Source organism: Copidosoma floridanum, unplaced genomic scaffold, assembly GCF_036245765.1.
Source record: "Copidosoma floridanum isolate Cflo_tuat_1 unplaced genomic scaffold, Cflo_Japanese_pri ptg000020l, whole genome shotgun sequence".
Taxonomy (NCBI): Eukaryota; Metazoa; Arthropoda; class Insecta; order Hymenoptera; family Encyrtidae; genus Copidosoma; species Copidosoma floridanum.
The window spans coordinates 32,732,770-32,754,743 of record NW_028321897.1 but is presented as its reverse complement, the minus strand read 5'-3'; the positions used below and the strand labels follow the sequence as shown (position 1 = coordinate 32,754,743).

The 21,974-nt window shown below is 32.6% G+C and overlaps 1 protein-coding gene across 2 annotated transcripts in view; it reads left to right on the top strand.

Moving 5' to 3' along the window:
• The window catches only part of LOC106636375 (U3 small nucleolar RNA-associated protein 6 homolog), a 64,895-nt gene extending 44,179 nt beyond the window's left edge, over nucleotides 1-20,716 (top strand). For both annotated transcript variants that reach the window (XM_089593874.1, XM_089593875.1), the window contains exon 9: nucleotides 19,604-20,716. In XM_089593874.1, the coding sequence (XP_089450000.1) occupies nucleotides 19,604-19,944 (341 nt within the window). In that variant the 3' untranslated portion in view covers nucleotides 19,945-20,716. The remainder of the gene's footprint in view (nucleotides 1-19,603) is intronic.
• Nucleotides 20,717-21,974: the final 1,258 nt, after the last annotated feature.

Sequence of the window (21,974 nt, the reverse complement as noted above, 5' to 3'; positions counted from 1 at the left end):
AGGGAACGTAAATACTTAGAATGGCCCTGAAAAGGGCCAGTGGTGAAACTTGAAGCTATTCCTTATTATTATTCTTGATGATGGAGAGCCAGCTGCGGGTAGCTTGACTCTTATCCTTCGAGTCTCAGTGTATGGAGACTGTGATCGAGGGAGGTACGCCGCTGACTAAAAAATATCTTGTCTTGGGGTCGTTCCCCGGATAACGAACCCCGCTCATCGTTAGTGAGGAAAAAGTGGGTATGCCGTTAGGGTAACGACCACTGAAAAGGAAGCTGTTGTGGCTGCTCGTGCTCCTCAGGGCTGTCTTCCCTGGCTTACATTTGTAGCCAAAAATCCTCTGTCGGTACGAGGCGGGATGGTGGTACGGCCACACAACTCTTAAGTGTTGGAGCAGGTCGTGCTCTGGCTAGATACATCTCCTTGTATTCCTCCGCAGACATTATCCGTTAGAATAATTTATTATTGGTCGCACTCGTCGATCCTGGAGATTCAGGGTGGATGTGGACCTAGGTCACTTGCCCTTCAGAGAAGAGTGTCGTTGGTAACCGGGTTACCTACGAATTTTATCATCAATCTGTTCAGGTAAAATTATTTTATTGTTAGAATGTAGTGTTGTAAAAAAACGTGTATGTAGTAAACCACATTTTTAAAATTATTTAGTATTTGCCAGGTGCAAGTGGGATAGATGAGTCAACGCTAGCGTGCGTAGTAGCGAAAACAGGAAACCTGGGGTACCAAATTACTGTCATTTTTACTTAATTAAGGAAAGAATAACAGTATTTCGTCAAATTTACAGATGTTATCACGTATGCATAAATAGTATCAATATTATGAAATTGCAGTTGCACAAATGTAAAAAAATGATTTATGTGGTGCCAAGAATGGTTGTAAAATGTTTGAATGTAACAATATATCAATGAAGTCTCGTTAGTTTTAGATCCAGAGCACACTCTCAGAAGCAGACGGCAAAAAGAAAGATAGTTACGTGAAATCAGACAGGATCATTATGATTTCTATTATTAAAACGTTGTTGGGAGCTAAAGTTACCGAGGTCTGCCTTATTACGACGGCACTTGTCAAATTGTTTACTCCATCACTTTAAAATTCTGTAACATCGCACACATGACTACTTTCAACCAACTGTCTACCTTTTTTTAAGGCTTCAGAGTTAGAACAAATCAAGTGTGTGATATTCCGAAAGCCTGTTTTTATGATAAAATCCATTATCAGATGAATAAATTTACTAATTTTTTGCTAATTAATTGATTATTACTGAAAATATGCATCGGATTATTCTGTTGACATATAATGTAGGTACCCGTGGTTGCATGGTTTTGACATCAAGAGTGGCGCTGCATGACATGCACCTGGCCAATAATCATAGGCTATTACTTTCCCAAAAAAAATTTTTCGTATAATGTCATTCAAAAGTGACTGCAACTTTGTATGAAATAATCTAACAGTCCTGTTAGGAATATAGTTAAAAGTAGTATTTTTATGAAATTTGGATAACATTAGTTTCATTTCTTTCTATTTTGGATTGCATATAATTGTTGTAAACAAGTCTGGTTTACCACATTGTCTCATAATGGCCATTGCATCTTGGTGATGCTGTTACATGTACCTGGGACTGCCAATATATGTTGATGGTAAGATAAAAAGATTGCCAATTTTCTCTTCTTTAACAAGCTTTTTTCTAAATTTGCCAATATGTTCGAAGCACTATTAACAATTGCATCCAATAATCCTTTACAGCATTCAATTCTTAATTGTTTTAGATTATTTCTTAAACAATTTAAACGGTTGTGTTCAATCGTTGTGTAAGAGTGTATGAAAAATGGCTGTGTCAATCTTCCAAAATTATTGGTTTATATCTTTTGGTTGATATAATAGTCTACATAAATAATATTGTAGAAGAGTGAGCTTTTCATTTTTGTTTAAGAAATTCTTTGGATAATTAGTGCTTCACCTTTAATTTCCTAAAAAAAACATTAAAGGAAATATCATTGGATCATCGAAATGCGACAATTTATTTAAATATGTTTTTTTTGGATAATTGTCTGGTAACTCTTTAGGATATATGCTGGCAACTCTTTAGGATATATACTGGTAACTGTTTAGGATATATGCATAGATCAATATTTTCCGGTAAACCCGAGTCTGAAACGATAATTTCACTACGTTTTGCCGTTTTTCATATCGGTGTTTTTGATGATAATTTTTTCGTACAAAAAACATTTTTTAATTAGAAAGCTTTTCAATGTTTGTGACCTGATGTAAATGCTTATAACTTTTAGCTATAAGATTAAAAAAAAAAATTAAAGGCAAAATTTTTATATGTTCCCTAAATAACTTATTTGTGTTACTAGAAATCAATCTTTGTTTAATTGCTGATTAATCGTCACATATATACAACTGACTATGCTTTGGTTCTTTGCCATGGTCTGATTTTAAAGTATTAGGATTAACGTGACAAATGTGGCCTTGAACTTATTTATTATAAATAGACTTTCCTTTTTGTTCTTGCTTGTTACTCATATAAGATAGAAAACTAAAATGATTGCTATAATATCTTATGAGAATTTAAAAATTTTCATCATAAAATAAAAGTTTTTAAAAATTTTTGTCATAATTACCTAAGGGACTCAAACAAATTTTTTCATAATGGCAAGTCGATCTTTTTTTTTCCTTTCCAAACCACTGCTGAACAGTTCTGACATTTGAAACTCATTTCACCATAGTATGTAGGTTATAAAACTAATTTTTTATTCCTTGTGCTTTCATTTTAGTAGCTCACCACTGTAAATTTCATTATCCAAGATTATTAAAAGCTATAAAAACTACTTTTATGGATAAATATTTTAAATCAGTGATTTACGGGTTCTGAGATACATTACCTTTGATCAAACAAATAACAGGACACAAGGGTAAAGGCAGCAATACTTTAGAGTTCGTTGCAAGGACTTTAGGCATAGACACTTCTCACGCTCACAATGCTTTGGAAGATGTGAAAATACTAGATCTAGTCTTATGTAAGTAAGGTATAAAATCCAAAGATGTAATTGAGAGTAGCATATCATGGAGTGCCATACGTAAGAATGAAATGTTTTTAAAAGAATTGCCTATAGCGTCAAATAAGTGCCCTCAATAATTACGCATCACTAGAGACTAGAAAGAAAATTATAGCCGGTAAAATGACTTTTAAAAATATTGTAGAAGCTTATCAAAAAGACGAGTTCAAAGGATTGAAGAGCTTATTAAGTGGAGGGGAAGATGACAAAATAAGTATTACTAAAAGTTCCATTATGATACAAAGAATTTATGATTTTCATAAAGAATTATTTAAAATCATCGAATAAAATCATTATTACGCTTTATTGTACCTTATTAAAAAGACTGAATCGTTATAAAATGTGCAAATATATCCATATTACCAATGCAATATCCATTTCAATTAATACGTATGCAAGAGACACATTTTATTTAAAAAATGACAATTATTTTTCAATACATTCAATCATTGAAACTAATGGGCAATTGATATCATTTTTATAAGAATAAACTTCCTGTCAGTTATTTAAAATAAATACTCCATCCAATACACGGTATGTATTTAAATTCAGTGTACAACTTTAACTTAATACAGTATTACTATAACTACAGAAGAGTAGTGCCTACAATGCCTCAAGTAATTTTTATTCCACAATTATAATGATTTCAAAATTTATAGATACCTACTCGGTATTTTTTCGACTGATTTATGATAATTAGATATTTTATTAGCTCAGAAAAAATTTTCGTTCAAGGTATATCATTATTTCGTCAGATATACTGAAGTAAAGCCCAGCAAAACTTATTTTTTTAATAAGAAAGCATGTTAACGTTATCAAAACATAAACATTAATATCTTGTCTCTCAAGTACCCTAGCATTACAAAAATTTAACAAAGTCCATATAAAACAGTAGTAAAGCTATGAGCCAAACTTTATAAAGATCTCATTATTATTTCTATTTGGGATACAACTACTTTAAAGATAATTTTGTTCTTTTACATATAAACCTAATTTTAAAATCAGAAGACAGATCATGTAAACCTTTAATTTTATCTATACCCCAAAATATTAAACTAACAAAATGAAAAACATAACACTCATGAAACATTATTTTGTGAACTAATGTTTGATTCAATATATGCAAATTTAAATTACGATCAGACAATAATTGTTAATATTACATGAAAAAAAAATAATAAAATTTATTTGATAAGTGGTCCTTAAGGTGGATAAACTTGTGCATACAAAACATTGATTTATTGTTTATTACTGAAAGCAAAAAAATTTTTTCAATAACCTAAACCAGTGTGTCCAACTATCAAGAGTTCTCATGCAAGCGCACAACGATTTTACTATTTCTCCAACTAGGCCAGCAGTAGAGAAAGAGCTTCCCCAACTTTTATTTTTTACACAAGTTCCCCTCACTTGAACAGCTTATTTGTAATCAAATACCTTACAACGGTGTAACCGCTTTTGGTCTAAAAGGCTACATCTACTGACCTCGCAGAGAATCTAGCAAATATATTTTCGATTCTTAATCGCGGGTTACGATGAGATATATACTCCCCGTGTATTCTCTGTGTATGAGGACGGTTGGAAACAGGGACCCATCAGCCAGAAGCGTAAGGAAAAAGCGTGCATTTGCAGAGAGGGGGAAGACAGAGCAGTAGTAGCAAGTATAGCGACATAGTGAGAGAGGGGGAGAGAACCAGCCAGCGAAGAGACCCATCAGCCAGAAAGTGTAAGAAAAAAAGCATTTTTTGAAAAGCATCACATTTTTTATAAGAAAATTAGTTTTATACTCTGTACTCCATTTATCATTTAAACAATGTTATTCTAAACATGAAACAGTTTTTAGTATCGTGAGTTTTTTAATAAAATTTTTTAGTTATGAATAAACTTACTGTTCAAGTAGAAATTTTAATTATCATTCATACAATGTATTTATATGCTTCTGCAACAAATAATATGATACTATGTCTGCACTACCTGACGGTAAGTATCTCAGTGCGTTTTTTCTTTTTTTTTGGAGAATAATTGAAAATTCCTTAAGAATACTTAAATTTAAAGAAAATGTATAATTTGTATAATGTGACTAAAATTGAGTAAAATTTACAAAAAAGTATACTAAGCGCTACAATCATTTTTATTAATTTATCTAGCGACCCCCACGTCTATGAGGGACTAGGTATACGTACAAGTATCTATCGCCAATTTAAATTCAATCTGATATCCCTTAATACCGTCTATCCGATTTACTAGAAGGTGAATACATACAAGAAATGTAATAGCGCCTGTAACATGACAGTATGGAATACTTACGTGTATACTGAAACACACAATAGTTGCGAATTGCGGCGAAATATGCGAATCATTCGAGCCGCCTAATCAAAGCCGCCGACGCCGCTGCTTCTCTGAGGGTATAAAAGGCCAATGCAAGACCATGTTAATCACTTTTGCCATCAGCAACGAGTCCGGTGCTTTGACTAGGGAGCTCTGCTCTTCAAAGCACTGTTGTAATTTCATACATCGCAATAAATAGCGAATTGATGTATATATATATATATATATATATATATATATTTGTCTACTTATTATATTATATTATTCACTTTGAATATTTCTCTGGCTGCACGGGCGACGAAGAGGCTATTACAGTCTCCAAGTTTTGCCCGTACACCAGTGAATCCTCCCTTGTGTTCCTCGGGTAAGGAGCGGATCTCCGGGGCAGTACGAACCGAAGCTATCCTCTAGGTAAAGGAGTTGATGTACCTGCGAATCTTCAGGGCAATGCGAACTGAAGAGACCCCGGGGCATTTTACCGCACCCAACAAGAGCAAAAGAGAGTCAATAAATTCTTATTAAGTAATATCGTAATACCACGGGACGTTGTGTATCACGAGTCAGGGGTATTACGAACCTGATTACGTCCTTACACACTCCCTCTGAGGTATCTCGTAACACGAATTGGGGGCAATACGAATCCAACTTCGTACCTACGAGTCCTCCTGTTGACATGTAATGTAAAACGCTTGTAGTTTAAAATCTTACATCTTTTCTGGACACTTCTCAGAACAAAAAACTTCTTATTAAAAAATTTTTTGATCGGAATCCATGCAGTTTATTTGGTCAAAAAGCCCGATGTAAAAAGTGAAAAAAAACATAGTAATGCTGGAAAGTACCGTGCGTTCCTTACGCCATGAAATAATTGTTGGACCTCAAAGAGCAATAATTTGCACTTTTTCACGTTATAATAATTGAAATGGGCTAATTGTGAAAACTGTAATAATTTCAAATTCACGAAAAATATTTAGTTGAATAATTGTTTTCTCCAATCTGGCAGCTTTGTTACCAGACCAACTAAGTCCTGAAGCGTAATCTCTCTGTTCGTTATCGCCACAATAAAAACAAATACGTATTTTTCTACCTATTAAAAAATCTGGAAGATTTAAGTGATTACTGTCAGGATTATAATGGAAAGCTGATATTTTACGTAATGGATTCTTCACTTGTCGATTTTGACGCTGCTGTTTCAAACTCGATAAATATTCTGCGTCAGTTTCTTGACGCCAAAAATTTTAAACATTCGAAGCATTAGAAGTTTTCCTTCCGATCCGACTTCGTGCGACTTTTGGTATAGTTAAGACTTTTGTAAGCCCTGAAAGCTATTTTTTTCAACTTTACTAGGTTTGAATATGTATTGGTTGGCAAGGTAGTTTGACATCCGGTGACCCTGAAAAGGACCGGTGAGCTTCTTAAGTAACTCTTTTTTGACAGAAGTTTCCAGCAAACGTGACTGCCTGTATACCTATGGGTGATCTTCTCTGGCCTGCAAATGTAACACCAGATTGATCGGGAGGAAAACTACAACGTCTAAAGCGTTAAAGCTAGTTGCAGAGCTCTTTCCCAACGTCTCCGGAATGGAGACGTTGGTGTCTCAAGCACCTTTTTTTTCAGAGCTCAATCGTTTTAGTGATCTAAGGTGAAGAGATTGGTTCGTGATACTTGCCCGTTAAAGACTGTCACATTTGCTCAAGTTTATTTCTCCTTTATAGTTGTTGGGTCCGCCCAGTGCAGACTTCGTACAGGATCGGTGATTCCTGGTTAAATGTATAGAGCAAAGAGAATAAAGTAATATAGGGTCATTGGTCGCCAGGGTTCCCAGCTTTGCGACGAACAACTGCGTTTGTGACTTATGTTAGTGAATGACCGACTTGGTTTAATAGTGACGGGCTTAATAAAGTTTTTAAGTTGACGAATTGTTGCCGAAAATGCGGGTAGCTTGACTCTTGCTCTTGAAGTCTCTGTGTAGACCATGCTGGAAGGAGGTACGCCGCTGACTAAAGAATATCTAGTCTTTGGGTCATTCTCCGGAGAACCAACCGCTCATTGGTAGTCGGGAAAGTAGGCCTAGAGAATACCTTTTCTGTGGGTATGCCGTTGCGACGAACCACTAAAGAGACCGCTGTGGCTGCCCGATCTTAAGGTTGTTTTTACTGGCTTGCAGTGTTAGCAAAATCCGCTCTGGTAGTATCAGGTAGGTTCGAAGACCGGCTATAAAACCACAAATGGCTAGAGCAGATTGTGTTCTGGCTAGACCTCTCCTGCTAGTTCGCCGGAGATGTTAAAGTTCACAACTTCTTTGTATTGGTGGCACTCGTCAATCATGATAATTCAGGATGGAGTTCGACGTAAGTCGCTTGTCTATTAAAGAACAGTGTTGTCGGTAGCTGGGATACACAGTTGCACGACTTCCAGCTCTAAGCTTTATGCACTGCCGGTGAACAGCTGTGGTATTTGGTATTTTGCTCGGGTGTATTATAACTAGACTTCTTTAATTCTATTGTGGTTAACTACGATTTTACTTCTAGCGAATCCTACTTAACTTAAGTGAAAAGCTAGCGTATTTTTCCAAAACTTTGAGCTTATTTATTGTTATTGTTATTAATTTTTTCAAGATAAAAACTGTACTTAAACCATCTAAGAAGTGTCGAGAGTCAGTATGAAAAATTTCAGCAAGATTGGTTTAGTAGTTTTCACTATTAGCGATTACAACGGTTTTAGCGACTTTGCTTTGTATATTTGTAAGATTTCCCTATTACACTTGTAATGCTGGGATCAATTTCTTATACAATGTTTTTATTACTTAAGATGATTAATTAATTGTTCAATGATTCGAAAAGTTTTTAAAGTTTACTATTCGTAAAAAAACGTAATTAGTTAAGTAATTTTAAGGGTACCATTGATTTCGACAATTTATGTGTAACTCAATGGGTAACTCAATGAGCTAAAAAAATTACTGCCGTTTAATTGACTGATCAAATTACATAGTTGCAATATTTAATATTCGACAACAAACATGAGCATAATGCTTAATACTGAATGTTCAAATGATAAAAGCAAATGATGTCTATGATACTTAATAAAAGAGATAGAAGTCATGCATATATTAACATTATTAAGTATTCTAAGACTTAACTTTTGGAGTTCTTTGAGATTGATGTTTAAACGCTTTTGAGTTAAACAAATTACGATGGTTTTTAGACATTTTTCTTACTATGGGCTCAAAGCGCAACTGCCACTTTGCGCCCTTGGGTCACACTCGGCAGAAAAGTTTTGTGCACTCTCCAGCCCGAAAGTACTTTTCTGCCCTAGGGCTCATAGTGATTTACTGGGCGCAAAGTGTGCCCACAGGCACAAAATTGCACTTTGCGCCCTTGGTAAGAAAAACATTATACGTGACTCGGGCACCAACCTACAACAAGCGCGCCCTTCGGGCGCTCATTTTTGTACTTTGTGTCCTAGTGACGTAATGTACCATTAAAATTTAAAGCTGTTCTGCCACAAGTTGAAAAATAAAACCTTTTTAAATAAAGTGCGTTTAATAACTGTAGCTCGATATTATTTTGTTTTTTAGACTTAACGTGTGTAACGACACAAAATATTCTCTCGGGCTTAGCATTTGAATAAGGCAAAGTTATAACTACTTCAACTAAAATTTTAAGATTTTTGAATTCCAAATCATTGGTTGTAGTTCGCGTATTTGTAATTTTATTCCAAAAATGTTCGATTGGCAAATTACAAAGCTCTTCCATGGAATATGCATATTATCAGTAAATCGTGAAGGCAACGATTCCATCTTTTTTTTTAATGCATTGTAATTAATATCCGTGAAAAGAAATAATTTTCGAAGAGCTTATAATAAATTAAAATTAATACTCCGAAATTCAGTACTTAAAGCATTTACAAGTATTCTAAAAAACTAAGCAAACTCAAAATATTCTCATTTTTGAAAAAAGTTTTCTGTATTTTTCGAAAAGTTGTCGCATCAAAATTTAAGCAATTTAAAAAAATTTTTATTTTATCTGCTTTTGAAAGACTTTGCAAAATTGAAGCTGATGCATCTCTCACAACTTCATCTTCCAAAATTTTCAAATCCTCATCTTTAACTGATAATTGTGATCTTTCGCGACCTTTTTTATAGTATTTTCATTGAGACACTAAGAGCATATCTTTATTAAAATTTTTGAACACAAACTGCTTACTTCATGGATAGTTGTTTTCTTTATTTGAAATATTCACACTAAAATGTGAAAAATGTAAATACGTTATCACTTTGTTATCATTTAGTGAACTATAAATATAATCTGATGAGTTTTTTTCCTCACCATTACTATTTAAAGTATTTTCATGTGTTTCATGTGAAAAACTGACTTCAAACCTGTCAAATCACCACGAACGCGATCAATGCAATAAAAAAGAGACGGCCACCGAGTGTCTGTTCGCTTGAAATTTTTTTAATTAAAGTCTGATAAAAAACTTAAATATCTTCAAAATCAAACAATCTCTTGGAACTGTTTGACACTCTGAAGGGATGTTTGCGAATTTTTTTTCGGCTACTAAGGCCGAAGTATGGCAAATGCATGGCAATAAAATGAATGAAGATACCTTTTCTTTCAATAGTGTATGAAAAGAATTTCTAGGATCGGTCATAATATTAGCATTATCACTAGCTATACATGCAATATTGTTAAAAGGAACTCTATTACTCATGAAAAAAACTTTTTAAATGAGTTCCTTAGCACCACGCTGTTGGGTATCAAGCTCAGTTAATGTTTATAGATGTGACATTAATTTTTTTACCGTTTTTGGGATCTGTGTTATTTACAACTATGCACAAAATTCTTTAAAAATTTATTTCGGTAGACTTGTCAAGAATAACTGAAAAACGCTTCTTTCTTAAAATGTTAAGAACATTTTGAAGTTCACTAGGAATCAGTACATTCGTTATTAAGTTAACATACTTGTCATGCCCTTTTCTCAACAATCTCTAATTTTTTGCAGAGTTTTTGAATAAAAGAGATGAGATCGTCTACAAGATGAACTGTTAAATTGTGCTATGCTAGAAAGAGAGCAGTCATCAACTGAATCTCCTGGGCTTGATTATTTATTAAAATCTCGCTGAAAAATTAAGGGCACGTTATTTTGTTTTTGTGCAATAGTGACGTTATATTTATGCGTTCGAGTTGCAGCATGTCTGATCAAGTTTTGTTTGTTGTAACATGTAATATCAACCCTACAAAGAAAGCAACAGGCAGGTTTTCCGAAATTTTATTTATATTTTAAAAGTCAGTATTTAATTTGCACTTCTTCTAACCAAGCATCATGAAAAATACATAATTTTTTGGCTCCTTTAATACGTAAATATCACAACTTTTCTGTAGTTTTCGTTTTGAAAACTTTGTCATTCTGGAAGGCATTTTGTGTCTTACAACTTTTTCAGACAAAACGCGTAGTATAGAGATCGCGAAATCACAAGTAACAGTTCTGCAATAAAATAATATATAATAATATCGTCATGTACGTGACTTCTAGCTCACTTCTCTATGTACTGAGTGCATTAATAGGAACAATAAAAATAAATAAATGCATTATTTAAAATAACAGACACAATACAGAAAAAAATAGGTATAGCAGTAATGCTAAGCACAATTTCTATTGAATTCCACTGAATTCTGATCACATTATCGAGTTTTTAAAATTTTTTTCATTTTTTGTTGAAGGTTTTTTAATTTTTTCTTAAAAATGAAAATGCACCGAGATACTGACCGTAAGGTAGGGTTGAAGTAGTATTATAGCTGCATAAGCATGTAAATACATTGTATAGATGGCAAAAAAGTTTCTTACCTGAAGAGTAATTTTATTTACAAGTGAAAAATATCATTAAAAACTTTCCTTACCAAAAACTGTTTTATATTTTAACATTTCACTAACATTATTTAAAAAAAAAATGGAATTTATAGTATAAAACAGCAATTTTTAAATCGAAAAATGTGATGTTTTCCAAAAAAATATTGTGTAAATAAAACAGTTACCGTAAAAAAAGGAAATCAGAATAAATGATGATGGTAAAAAAAAAAAAAAAAAAAACTGATTAAAAATCGATGATATATTTGCCAAATTCTCTGCGCGGGCAAAAAACAGCCTATTCGACGAAAGATGGTCACAACCTTGAAAGGTATAAGACTGTATTAAAGCTAGAGTGAGGGGAACATATTTGAAAGGTAAAAGTAAAAGGAGCTCTTCCTTTACTGCTGGCTTGGTAGATGAGAGAGTAAAATCGTTGTGCACTTGCGCGAGAACTCTTAGTTGTTACACACACTAACCTGGACTTGTATTACATTAACATTGCTTTCCAAAGAGATGACAAGTCACAAAACTTTTCCATTACCTTTGGACTTGAGAAATATTTAAATTGCATTTTTAAAATCTTAAAATAAAAAGAAAAAATTACGAAAGGGAGATTTAATTATTCTAAACAAAGTGTCAATGATTCCAAAAAATCTTTAGAAATAGTTAGTAGATTTTCGCGTAACTTATGAAATACGGAAAAACACTTAAGTTATAAATTAATTGTTTTAAGAAAAGATTTTAGGCAAATTCTTTTAGTAATAAAAAACAGTAACAGAAGTATTAAGAAAAATTAATATATTAACAAAAATATTAGCAGAAAATGTTAATTTATCATTTTCTTAGAAATACTTCTAAATTTTTTTTTTAATTGAAAAAAAAAAAATATATTTATTTAAATGATAAAACATTTTTCGAATTACTATTAAAAACTAGAAAAGCAGAAATGGAAACGTTTAATATTCCAAAAACTAGAATTACTGACGAAGCCTGTTTGAAAATATTTGAAAATAATTATTACTTAATAAAAAATGTTATTGTTACTCTACATGATTAATACACTTTTTTTTAAACAAAAAAATTCTTAAAACATTGAAAGAAAAGTCCAAATTGTATCATATATCATAGATCGAGTAACTTATGAAGGTGTTGATAAATCGGATAAAAATATTTATAAAAAATTTTCTGTAGAAATGCTAAATAATTGTTGGAAAGGCTTACCACATAAACTAAATATAAAAATTGAAGGTGTAGTAATGTTAATAACTTAAGTAAAGGTACATGGTTGCGAATATCTAAATTAAGTAATTAAAATACAGAAAATGAAATCATAACTAAAGAAAAATTTTGAAAGAGAGCTTTTATTTCAAGAATATTTTCAATTATTGGAAATACTTTTTCACTGCCGCTTGTTTTATGCAGAACACTATTTCCTCTAGTTTAACTTTTTTCTGTGTTGATTAATATAGGTCAAAGTTTTGATAATGTTGGTCTGTAGTTGAAGAAACCTTAGTTCACTCATGATACTTTATGCAGCGTTTTCAAGACGAAAAGATAAAATGGGATATTCATTCAAATAAGATGAAAAAACCATTTGGTGATGAAAAGTAGTTTTAAAAAATGTCCCATGGCAGTACTGTCATATTTTTAGATTTATTAAAAAAACGAAAACAACGTTTTTGTCGTTTAGACGACGTCCCGGTCCTCATCACGCACAAAAAGCTCTGACTCTTACGAGAGGCTTATAAAATCGCTGTATGTAATCACTAATAAAAAATATTGCTTGGAAAGATATTTTTGATTAAACTACATTTTTGTTCCAAAACTTGATCAAAAAAATGATGTTTGAAATCTGTTCTTATTTTTAAAATTATTTTAATAATCAAATAAATGATAGTCGAAAAATAAATAATTATTTGTGGTTCATTAGGCTCTATTACATGGTTTATAAAATAAGTCACGTTTATAAGACGAAATTTCCTTAATATTTACAATATTGTATCTATGAGCCATTTAGGTACTTCGTTATGTAATGTTATCAACAAAAAAAAGACGCACCAAGCACATTATACTTACTAATAAATATTTTCAACAAACAGTCTTTATGTGTATTAATATGTATTAGAGATTTATCATGATGTACTATTATATATATATATATATGTATATATATTTATACATATATATATCATTAATATGTATAAAGTCCATCTATATATCTCCTAGGTGGTGTTAAAAAAAAGATAAACTAATTTTAAATTCTAAAAAAACTTTTTCTAACATAATAACCAAGCTTAATTTAAAAAAAACTAACAGTTAATTTTTAAAATGATTCTACGCAGTCAGTGGAAGTGCAATAAAGGACAACATAAATCGTGTAGAGTGCAGTAAGGGGCAGTATGGGCTCGAGAAAAATTGTGTGGATGGACGGGGGGCAACGAAGGGCTGAACCAATATTAAAATTGATTGGGTTTAAATAACAGAGAAATAACACGAACTTTCCCTTAATTTGTAAGGGGGAGAGGGTTATGAGAATTATTACACAATCGATTGCGTAATATAATAATCATATAATAACAGTTAAAGAATTATCCGAACTTCTCTTTTTATTCTACCTTATACTCAGTATTTTAAAATTTGTACAAAAATGACTTGAATACATTTTAAGTTTACTTTCAATTCTGGAATAATTTCTTTTGGTATATTAATACAAATTTTATCAATTTTTTCGCGCAGCTTTTGAGGTATAAAGATTCAAATAATCTTTATAAATTCAGAACAAATTAATACACTATTTTTATAAAATATATTGTTATTCTCTCATCTAATTTAAAAGTATTACATACAAAGTAACAAGTTTGTTCCTAAATGTTGATGTTATAAGAAAATTTACCTTTTTGATCTATCTAATTACTCATCATATGCAGAACAAAAAATGTTACAGTAATATTGGAGTAGTATTCTAGAAGTTTTATTATAAAAAAGAAGGCTTTTTAGTTTTTTGTTGTCCACTTAGAGGACGTAAACCAATTTCTTACGTTTTTCTTTCCAAAACATTGCTGAACAATAGAATCAATGTTACCAGAATGAAACATACTCAATTTAAAATGACTAAAATAATTACCAAAAAATGTAATGTTACTTAAATCTTCTAATGTATTTATGATGTACATATAAAACGTTTTTACATAACATTGAATTTTAATTGCAGTGGCAAAAATTCCACTTTGTGACATAAGATCAAAATAATTATTACTGAATATTATATTTTTAGTAATCATTTCCAAGAATGTAGTTTTTATAACATTGCCACTCATTGACAATATGTTTTACTTTCATGAATCTTACTATTATGTGATAATAATCATAATTATACAAAAATATTAGAAAATTTTTTAATAATTCATTTCCGTCACTTACCATTACTATTTTATCATAATGACTTTTAAATTTTTTGATTGTAATGTAATTGTCATCTAAAGCATTGTCAGCCAATGCTGACGTTGACTGGAGCGCAGAGGTCAGTCTCCCTTCCTCTCTCTCCCCCTGTGGTGGATGATTACATGCTCCTGAGGAATGACAGATGCGGCAGAGGCGGTGGTGAGCTTGCCTTGTATGTGCGTCAGCCATCAAAATGCAGAGTGCTTTATGTCTCGCAGCAGCATGCATCACGTAGTGTACATCCTGAGTTCCTACTTGTCGAAATTTTGCTAAATTCTACTCGCATTTTGTGTGCGACACAAAGACACAGCACCAGTACTGCACTGGTTAAGATTGTTGATGATTTGAAATTGGCGATCGATAGGAGGCAGGTGGCTCTTCTGGTGTCTGTGGACTTCACGAAGGCCTTCGACCTTGTGAATGTTCAGCTGCTGATTAATAAGCTTGATGCTCTTGGATTTTCTGATATGGCATGTCTCTGGATATTGTCCTATCTGACTAATCGCACCCAAGTGGTTCGCGCCCCTGATGGAGAACTTTCGCAGGCGCTATTTCGTTCAAGTGGTGTACCACAGGGCAGTATTCTGGACCCCCTACTGTTCACATTATTTGCTAATGAGCTTCCCGACGTCTGTTCTAACGTCAGTACGCACCAATATGCTGACGATTTTTTCATAGACGCATCGGGCAGTGTCGAGGAGGTCAGGATGATTGCGGACAGAGTCGGTGCTGTGCTGGATGCGGTCTCTTCCTGGGCAACGGTTAATGGTTTGGTAATTAATTGCAGTAAGACCAAGGCGGTATGGTTTGCCTCCAGAGCTTACTTGCGCGAGATTCGGGCTTCAGTTGATCCACCTACTCTAATTGTGGGCAATGTTCCGCTAGAGTTTTCATCAGAGATTACTGTGCTTAGTGTTGTCCTGGACAGTGAACTTACACTCAGAGCTCATTGCACTGCGGTTTCCAGGAAGTGCTTTGGCACATTATCGTGTCTTGGAAGATGCAGAGATTGTTTGCCGGTGGATACTCGGCTGCTGCTTGTCAAGCTGCTAGTTTTTCCTCATCTGGAGTACTACGCGTCTTTTTTCTTGGGCATCTTTGGTGAAATGAGACGCAAGCTTGAACGATGCAAAAACGATGAACTGCGCTTTGTAGATGGTACGCCCAAGTGGCATCATATCACGCCTGTGTACCAAAAGTACTCGATTCTGAGTCTGGAAGGTAGAATTAAATATGTCACCATTTGTCTACTTGTCTCGGTCATGCGCTATAAGGTCCTGGGGTACATCAATTTTCGAGCTGCTCGTGCTGAGTACTCTAAAAGATCGTCCGTAACTGACCTTATAGTTCCCTGGGCCAGAACGGAGTCTTATAGATGCAGCTTTGCGGTGGGAGCGGCGAGATTGTGGAATAATCTACCAGTCAGGCTTCGGAAAAAGGCTGCTTCACCCAACTTCAAGATCGACCTCTTGCAATATTTGGAATCAATAGATTTGCGGCTCAATTGAGAGATGTGATATTACTATTAATTATTTTGTTTATTTACTGCACTCCAGCATTGAATTATATATTATTTTTATTCAAATCTTATGTTAAATTTATCTATACTTTTTTCTTCTCTTATCTTATTTACTAAGATGCACTAGATTAGACACACAGCTTGAATCTCAAACAATGTAAGCAGGCCTGCGTGCCTACTATTTCCGCCAAATGTAAGGCAATGTATTAAGCTTTGGCTATTAAGGACCCTGAGTCCTTAGCCTCAATAAACTATTCAAATTCAAATTCAAATTCCCCCTCTCGCATGCACACAATGGTGTGCTGCAGTTACTATATATTTATATATATATGTAATATATATAGCCTTTCTTTATAGTACTCTATACCTACTGCTGCATGATGAAAGTAGTAATGTGGCTGTAATACAAGCTTAGTTAGGCATTTATTATTTACAGCTAAGGTACTATCAGGTAACCAATGTCTGACAAAACGTCGCTTGGTCTCGTTGAAGTCTTCAAAAAAAACATGATAAAATTTGTTCTCTTTTTCTATTTATCCTTTCGTATGTACATATATATGTAACAAAAAGTGCACAAACTATTAAATATGTATAATACGACAACCTAACCTTTGCAAACAAGAAAAAAGACTGTTTTCAAAAGGGAAGATGAATTGGCAAAAAATAATTATTTTTCCGGATTTCCTAAAGGAGAACTACCCGATAGATTGTAGCTGCCGTAAAGAAATATACGGCCTGTATACTGTTACCGTAAGAAAATTCTCATGGGCCGCATGAAATGTGTTACCAGGCGCGTGTACGGGCTGTGTACAGGTACCGTACATGAGCCATTGCGTACATTGCCCATACAATGGCCGTGTACTGCTCGTAACCATAAAATATTTTGATATGATTTATAGTTTTTAACTCCGAAAAGTTCATTGCAGTAGCAAAGTGTATGTTTTATTGTAAACAATAAACATTTTTTACAATCATGGATGAAGAACCTAAAAGATAGTTGTGTATAATAGAAAACCCCAATAGATCACTACATGGTAGTCAATAAGAATTCTAGAATTCTTCTAGAATTCTTTTTTCCCAAAAAGTAATAAAAATAATAATTATTTGGATCTTTAAGTGAACGCGAACGTCCACTTCGTTTTAAATCTTAAAGCATTCTTTTTTTACAGTAAAAATATTACTTTATCAATCAAAAAAAACCAAATAAGAATACTTTTTGATAAGTACCAAAAAATAGTGTGAATTAAATAATGTTTTCAATTACATTGTCACTATCTTAATTTATAAAAAATAAAAAAATAAAAAAAATGCCTCATCATCTAGCCGCGAATCTAGTCTGTTTTGCTCGAAAACCAAGGATCTTCTCAATGTAACCATGAAGAGTAAACATTGGCTTACAATTTATATCCATATAAGGTCCAAGTATAACGTACCTATTTTTGTTTATGTTAAATTATTCTTATTAACTTTACCAACAATGTTTATTTTCGATGACTAACTAAATATAAACATTTTTTTCTTTAAAAAATAACATTTCTTTTTTATATTTCACTCTTAAGATTATGATTTATGTTGTTTTTTTGAATTAAGTTTAATTTTATTTCATGTTATAGTTTATAGTTATATAGTTTCTTAGTAAATTATATAATAAATACATTATATTAATTTAACTATATACATTTTTATACTATTCAATCACAACTAACAAAAAAAAGTAGTACACGATTCTTGTACCGTGTCTGGAGGCTACGTCACTTTAATTTTATAGTAATACATAAAAACACTCTAAGAATACTAAAGAAATACTTGATTGATTGTGTATTTTCATCTTTACGGGCCATGTATGAGCAACATACAGGCCGTAGTACTTTACCGCTGTGGCATACTGCCCGTATATGCGCCTGGTAACACAAGTTAACGGTACCATCACGGCTTGATAGAAAGCCCGTGTACCAACTTTACCCCGCCGTGTATGGCCCGTTATCGCGCCGTCCAGTATATTTTTGATCGGGTACATGATTGAGGCGCACAAACATAAAGGGGCTGGACTATTGCACAAACATAACCTTAATGATTTCTTTTTAAACAAGTAAAAACAATGTTTCTTTTGTATACCATGTTTGAAAAATTAATGTGGACATTCACAAAATCTTAACAAAATTTTTGTCACAATATAATCTCTCCAAATTCGAAAAACAGTCATATCTCGAAAAGGGAGCCAGATAGACATAAAATAACTATTTTTACGGGATTTCTAGAGTGAAACTACTTGATCGACGCGCACAAACAGAGTGGGGTGGACTATGCACAAACACAATCTTGATTTTATCGTTTTTCGACTGGATCGTTAATTTAATTTAAAAAAAAATTTTTTTTATTATTACAGCATGTTTAGAATATTAATACAGATGCTAACAAAATCTTTGAATCATTTTTGTTACAATAGTCGTATCCCGAAAGGAGGTAGGCCAAAAAATAATTCTACATGTAGAAAAAAATTATTGCGGTGTAAAAATATATTACACGGATTTATACAAACAATTGTAATAGTTCTAAAAATAATGAAAGCCATATCTCAAAGACAAAGCTACACTGTATATATCCTACCTATCAATTGATTTATTTTCTATTTTTTATCATATATGTTATAAGAATATTGTCGCGTGACCAAAACTTTTTTTCTTATTATTTATTTTGAGATTAGTAAAAATTAGTTAAGCAGACGTAAACTTCAATATTAAATAATTAACAATTATAGAAAACGAATGGAATTATAAATTACAACTTTAAATGGAAAATAACTATTTATCTATTGTTTTCCTTAATCTCAGTCAGATAGAGTGGATTATTTTACTTTAAGGTTGCCAAAATTATAAAAAAAATTGTATTAGTTGGATACGAAAATTCCAGTAAGAATTAATTGTACATATATTATGTCCCATCAAATGCACGAGAACTAATTTTCAATAAAAAAATTTTTGTCCCGCGTAACAAAACAAAAGTACCTTTTTTCGTCAAATTATGGTGAACTTTTTTGTTATATTCTAGATTACATGATCAACAGTTCGTACATGTATTAATACATATATCATAACAAACATGGAAGTACTTAGAATGCGAGAATCACGTGCAACATAAGTACAAGAGTGCTTGAATGCATAATAATATTAAAATTCTCACTATTTTAAAATCAGATTTTTTAAGACTCATAGAAATTAGGTGTATTCTAATTTTTTCAGTTTCTGTTATACCGAGTTTCGTAACATTTGTTTTTTTTTACTGTGCAAAGCTTAATACATATCTTATTTGTTACCTTTAAAATCTAATATTTTTTTGCATTATAATATTTTATTGAGTTTTTATGCAAGATAAATTTTTTAAACTATTTTTATTCTTTTAGGCATTGATGCTGCACGAAAAGCTTATGATGTGTTGAGTTTACTGTTACCTCCATGTTTAGAGCTGCATCAAAAAGCGGCTGCTCTTGAGATCTCGCAAATCAACGTATCTCTACAATCAACACGCAAAATTTATGAAGTCATGACATTACAATTTGGAAGAAAAAATATTGATGTGTGGCTGGAGTATACAATGTTTGAAATAAAGTTTGGCGATGTCAGAAAAGCATCAAACATTTATCAGAGAGCTATCAAATCATTAAGACCAACTTTAGTGACAGAGTTTATTGATAAATTTAACTTAATGAAAATTAGTCCTGCTATGCTCAAAATTTTTGTTTAAATTATCTTTTTATCTTATAATACACTTAATATGGTCTTTTTAGTGTTTACATTTCCACATTTTTATGTAAAACATAAAAATTAAAAAATAATTCTTGCTTAAACTACGCTAAATTCTAATAATTATTATAAAAATAGAGAATAAAAACGTAAAATAATTGATTGTCTCAACAAAATAATTAACAGACGATGCATGTTCAGAAATGTTCGATGATATGTCAGATGCGAGTACAATTAAAGCTATTTTTACAGACAAGAAGTATACAAATAATTTAAGTAATAAAATTTTGTATTTTATTAAAAGAGGAATTTTTACTTATCATAGCGTAGATAAAGCTATAAAAAGAAACATTAATTTAATTTTTATAAATATTTACGTTTATTTTATACTACAATTTTTAATCGTTTAAATAATCCTCCACCTTAAGAATAAAGTTTAAGATTTAGAGTAGTACCAATGTTAATGAGTAGAGTAGATACAAAGTTATACATTTTATGTACGATTGTAATTATGATAAAATGGGTCATCTTTACTTTTTTTTTTTTTCTTGACAAAAAGCCTTTATTACTACGTCGACAATTTTATGTTGTTTTTTTAGAAGTAAAAAGCCAATCAACGTTTTTATTAAGTAAGAGTCAAAAAAAGATTCGCAAATGAAAAATGCAGTCAGGAAGGTAAATTTCATCTTCTAGATTATTTTTAAGTCAGACATTTTTGTATTAAAATTATTTGTATCTGTAATAAACAATGAATGTCACTTTGTTTTCAAAAACTGTGGTTTTCAAAATGATGGGTTTGAGATATCTAAACGTTACTTTTATTTATAAAAACAAAATAAAATTCAATCTGATGATATCGATTCACTACGATTCAGCGATAGTCAGGTAAAATTAGCTGACTTGTCGCCTAAAAAACATATAACTGCGAATTTCGACTTCAAAATTACTAGTGGTAGATACTAATAATATAAATAACACTTTAAGTTTAAACGCTGATCCCTATAAAGTAAGATAGTTAAACAGAATGGCAAAAAACGTCAAAATTCATGCATTTGTCAAATAAAGTGTAATTATATTTTTTCTACCAGGTTACCACAACAGCCTATTGGCCTAGTCGCCGGGGCCACCCACTCACCACCTATGTGTGAGGGTGTATTGACACACCCATTTCCAACCCTTTTTACTGATATCATACCTGAATCCATGGGCACAGTTTGAGTATCTCTGGTGTAACTTGCCACCTTGCCAGTCACGCTGACACTCTCTGCACCAGTGGTGCATCGGGTCCACTCGCCACTGTGTAGCCTTTCCTCGGAGAGGACTCCATATTCCAGGACGTCCACTCCTCGCCGGTTAAGCCGGCGCTCTCTACCGAAGCATCGGATCCACGGATCCAGGCTAATTAGTATCCCCGGAGAAACTCCATGATTCAAGGACCACTCCTCGCCGGTAAGGCCGGCGATCCCTGCCTGACGCCTGGCATCGGATCCGCTAATCCCTACCTATAAGCCCTAACACTGTTTTGCATTCATCCAGGCCTGAAGACCTGTGGGGCAAGAAAAAAATCTAGGAGTTACTATGAAGGAAAATTCCCCGGAAAAACCCGCCCCGAAACAGCCGGGGTTACATAGGAACTTTTCTCGATGAAAACAGTTTTTGAAAAAATCTGTATTCACCGGGAATCGAACCCACGACCCCTAGAACTGCGTTGTATCAGTAACAAGTACGCTTACCACTGAGCCAACGCCGCTCTAAGTGTAATTATATTTAAAATGTGAAATTAAGATACGAATTGAATAAATTTTTTTGAGTCCTAATCGGTCCAGCAGTTTTTTTGGGAACTGCAAGAACTGCTTTTTTGGGCCACTTTTTCGAAATTTTATATCTTCCGTTCTATTGAAAATAATATCTTGAAACTTCAACAGAATTTGTTTTATAAGCCTTAATATGCATAACCAATGTGAGCAAGATTGATGTTACACTTTTTGATAAATTTCAAGAAAACTCAAAAAAAGTCCTTCCGAAAACTGT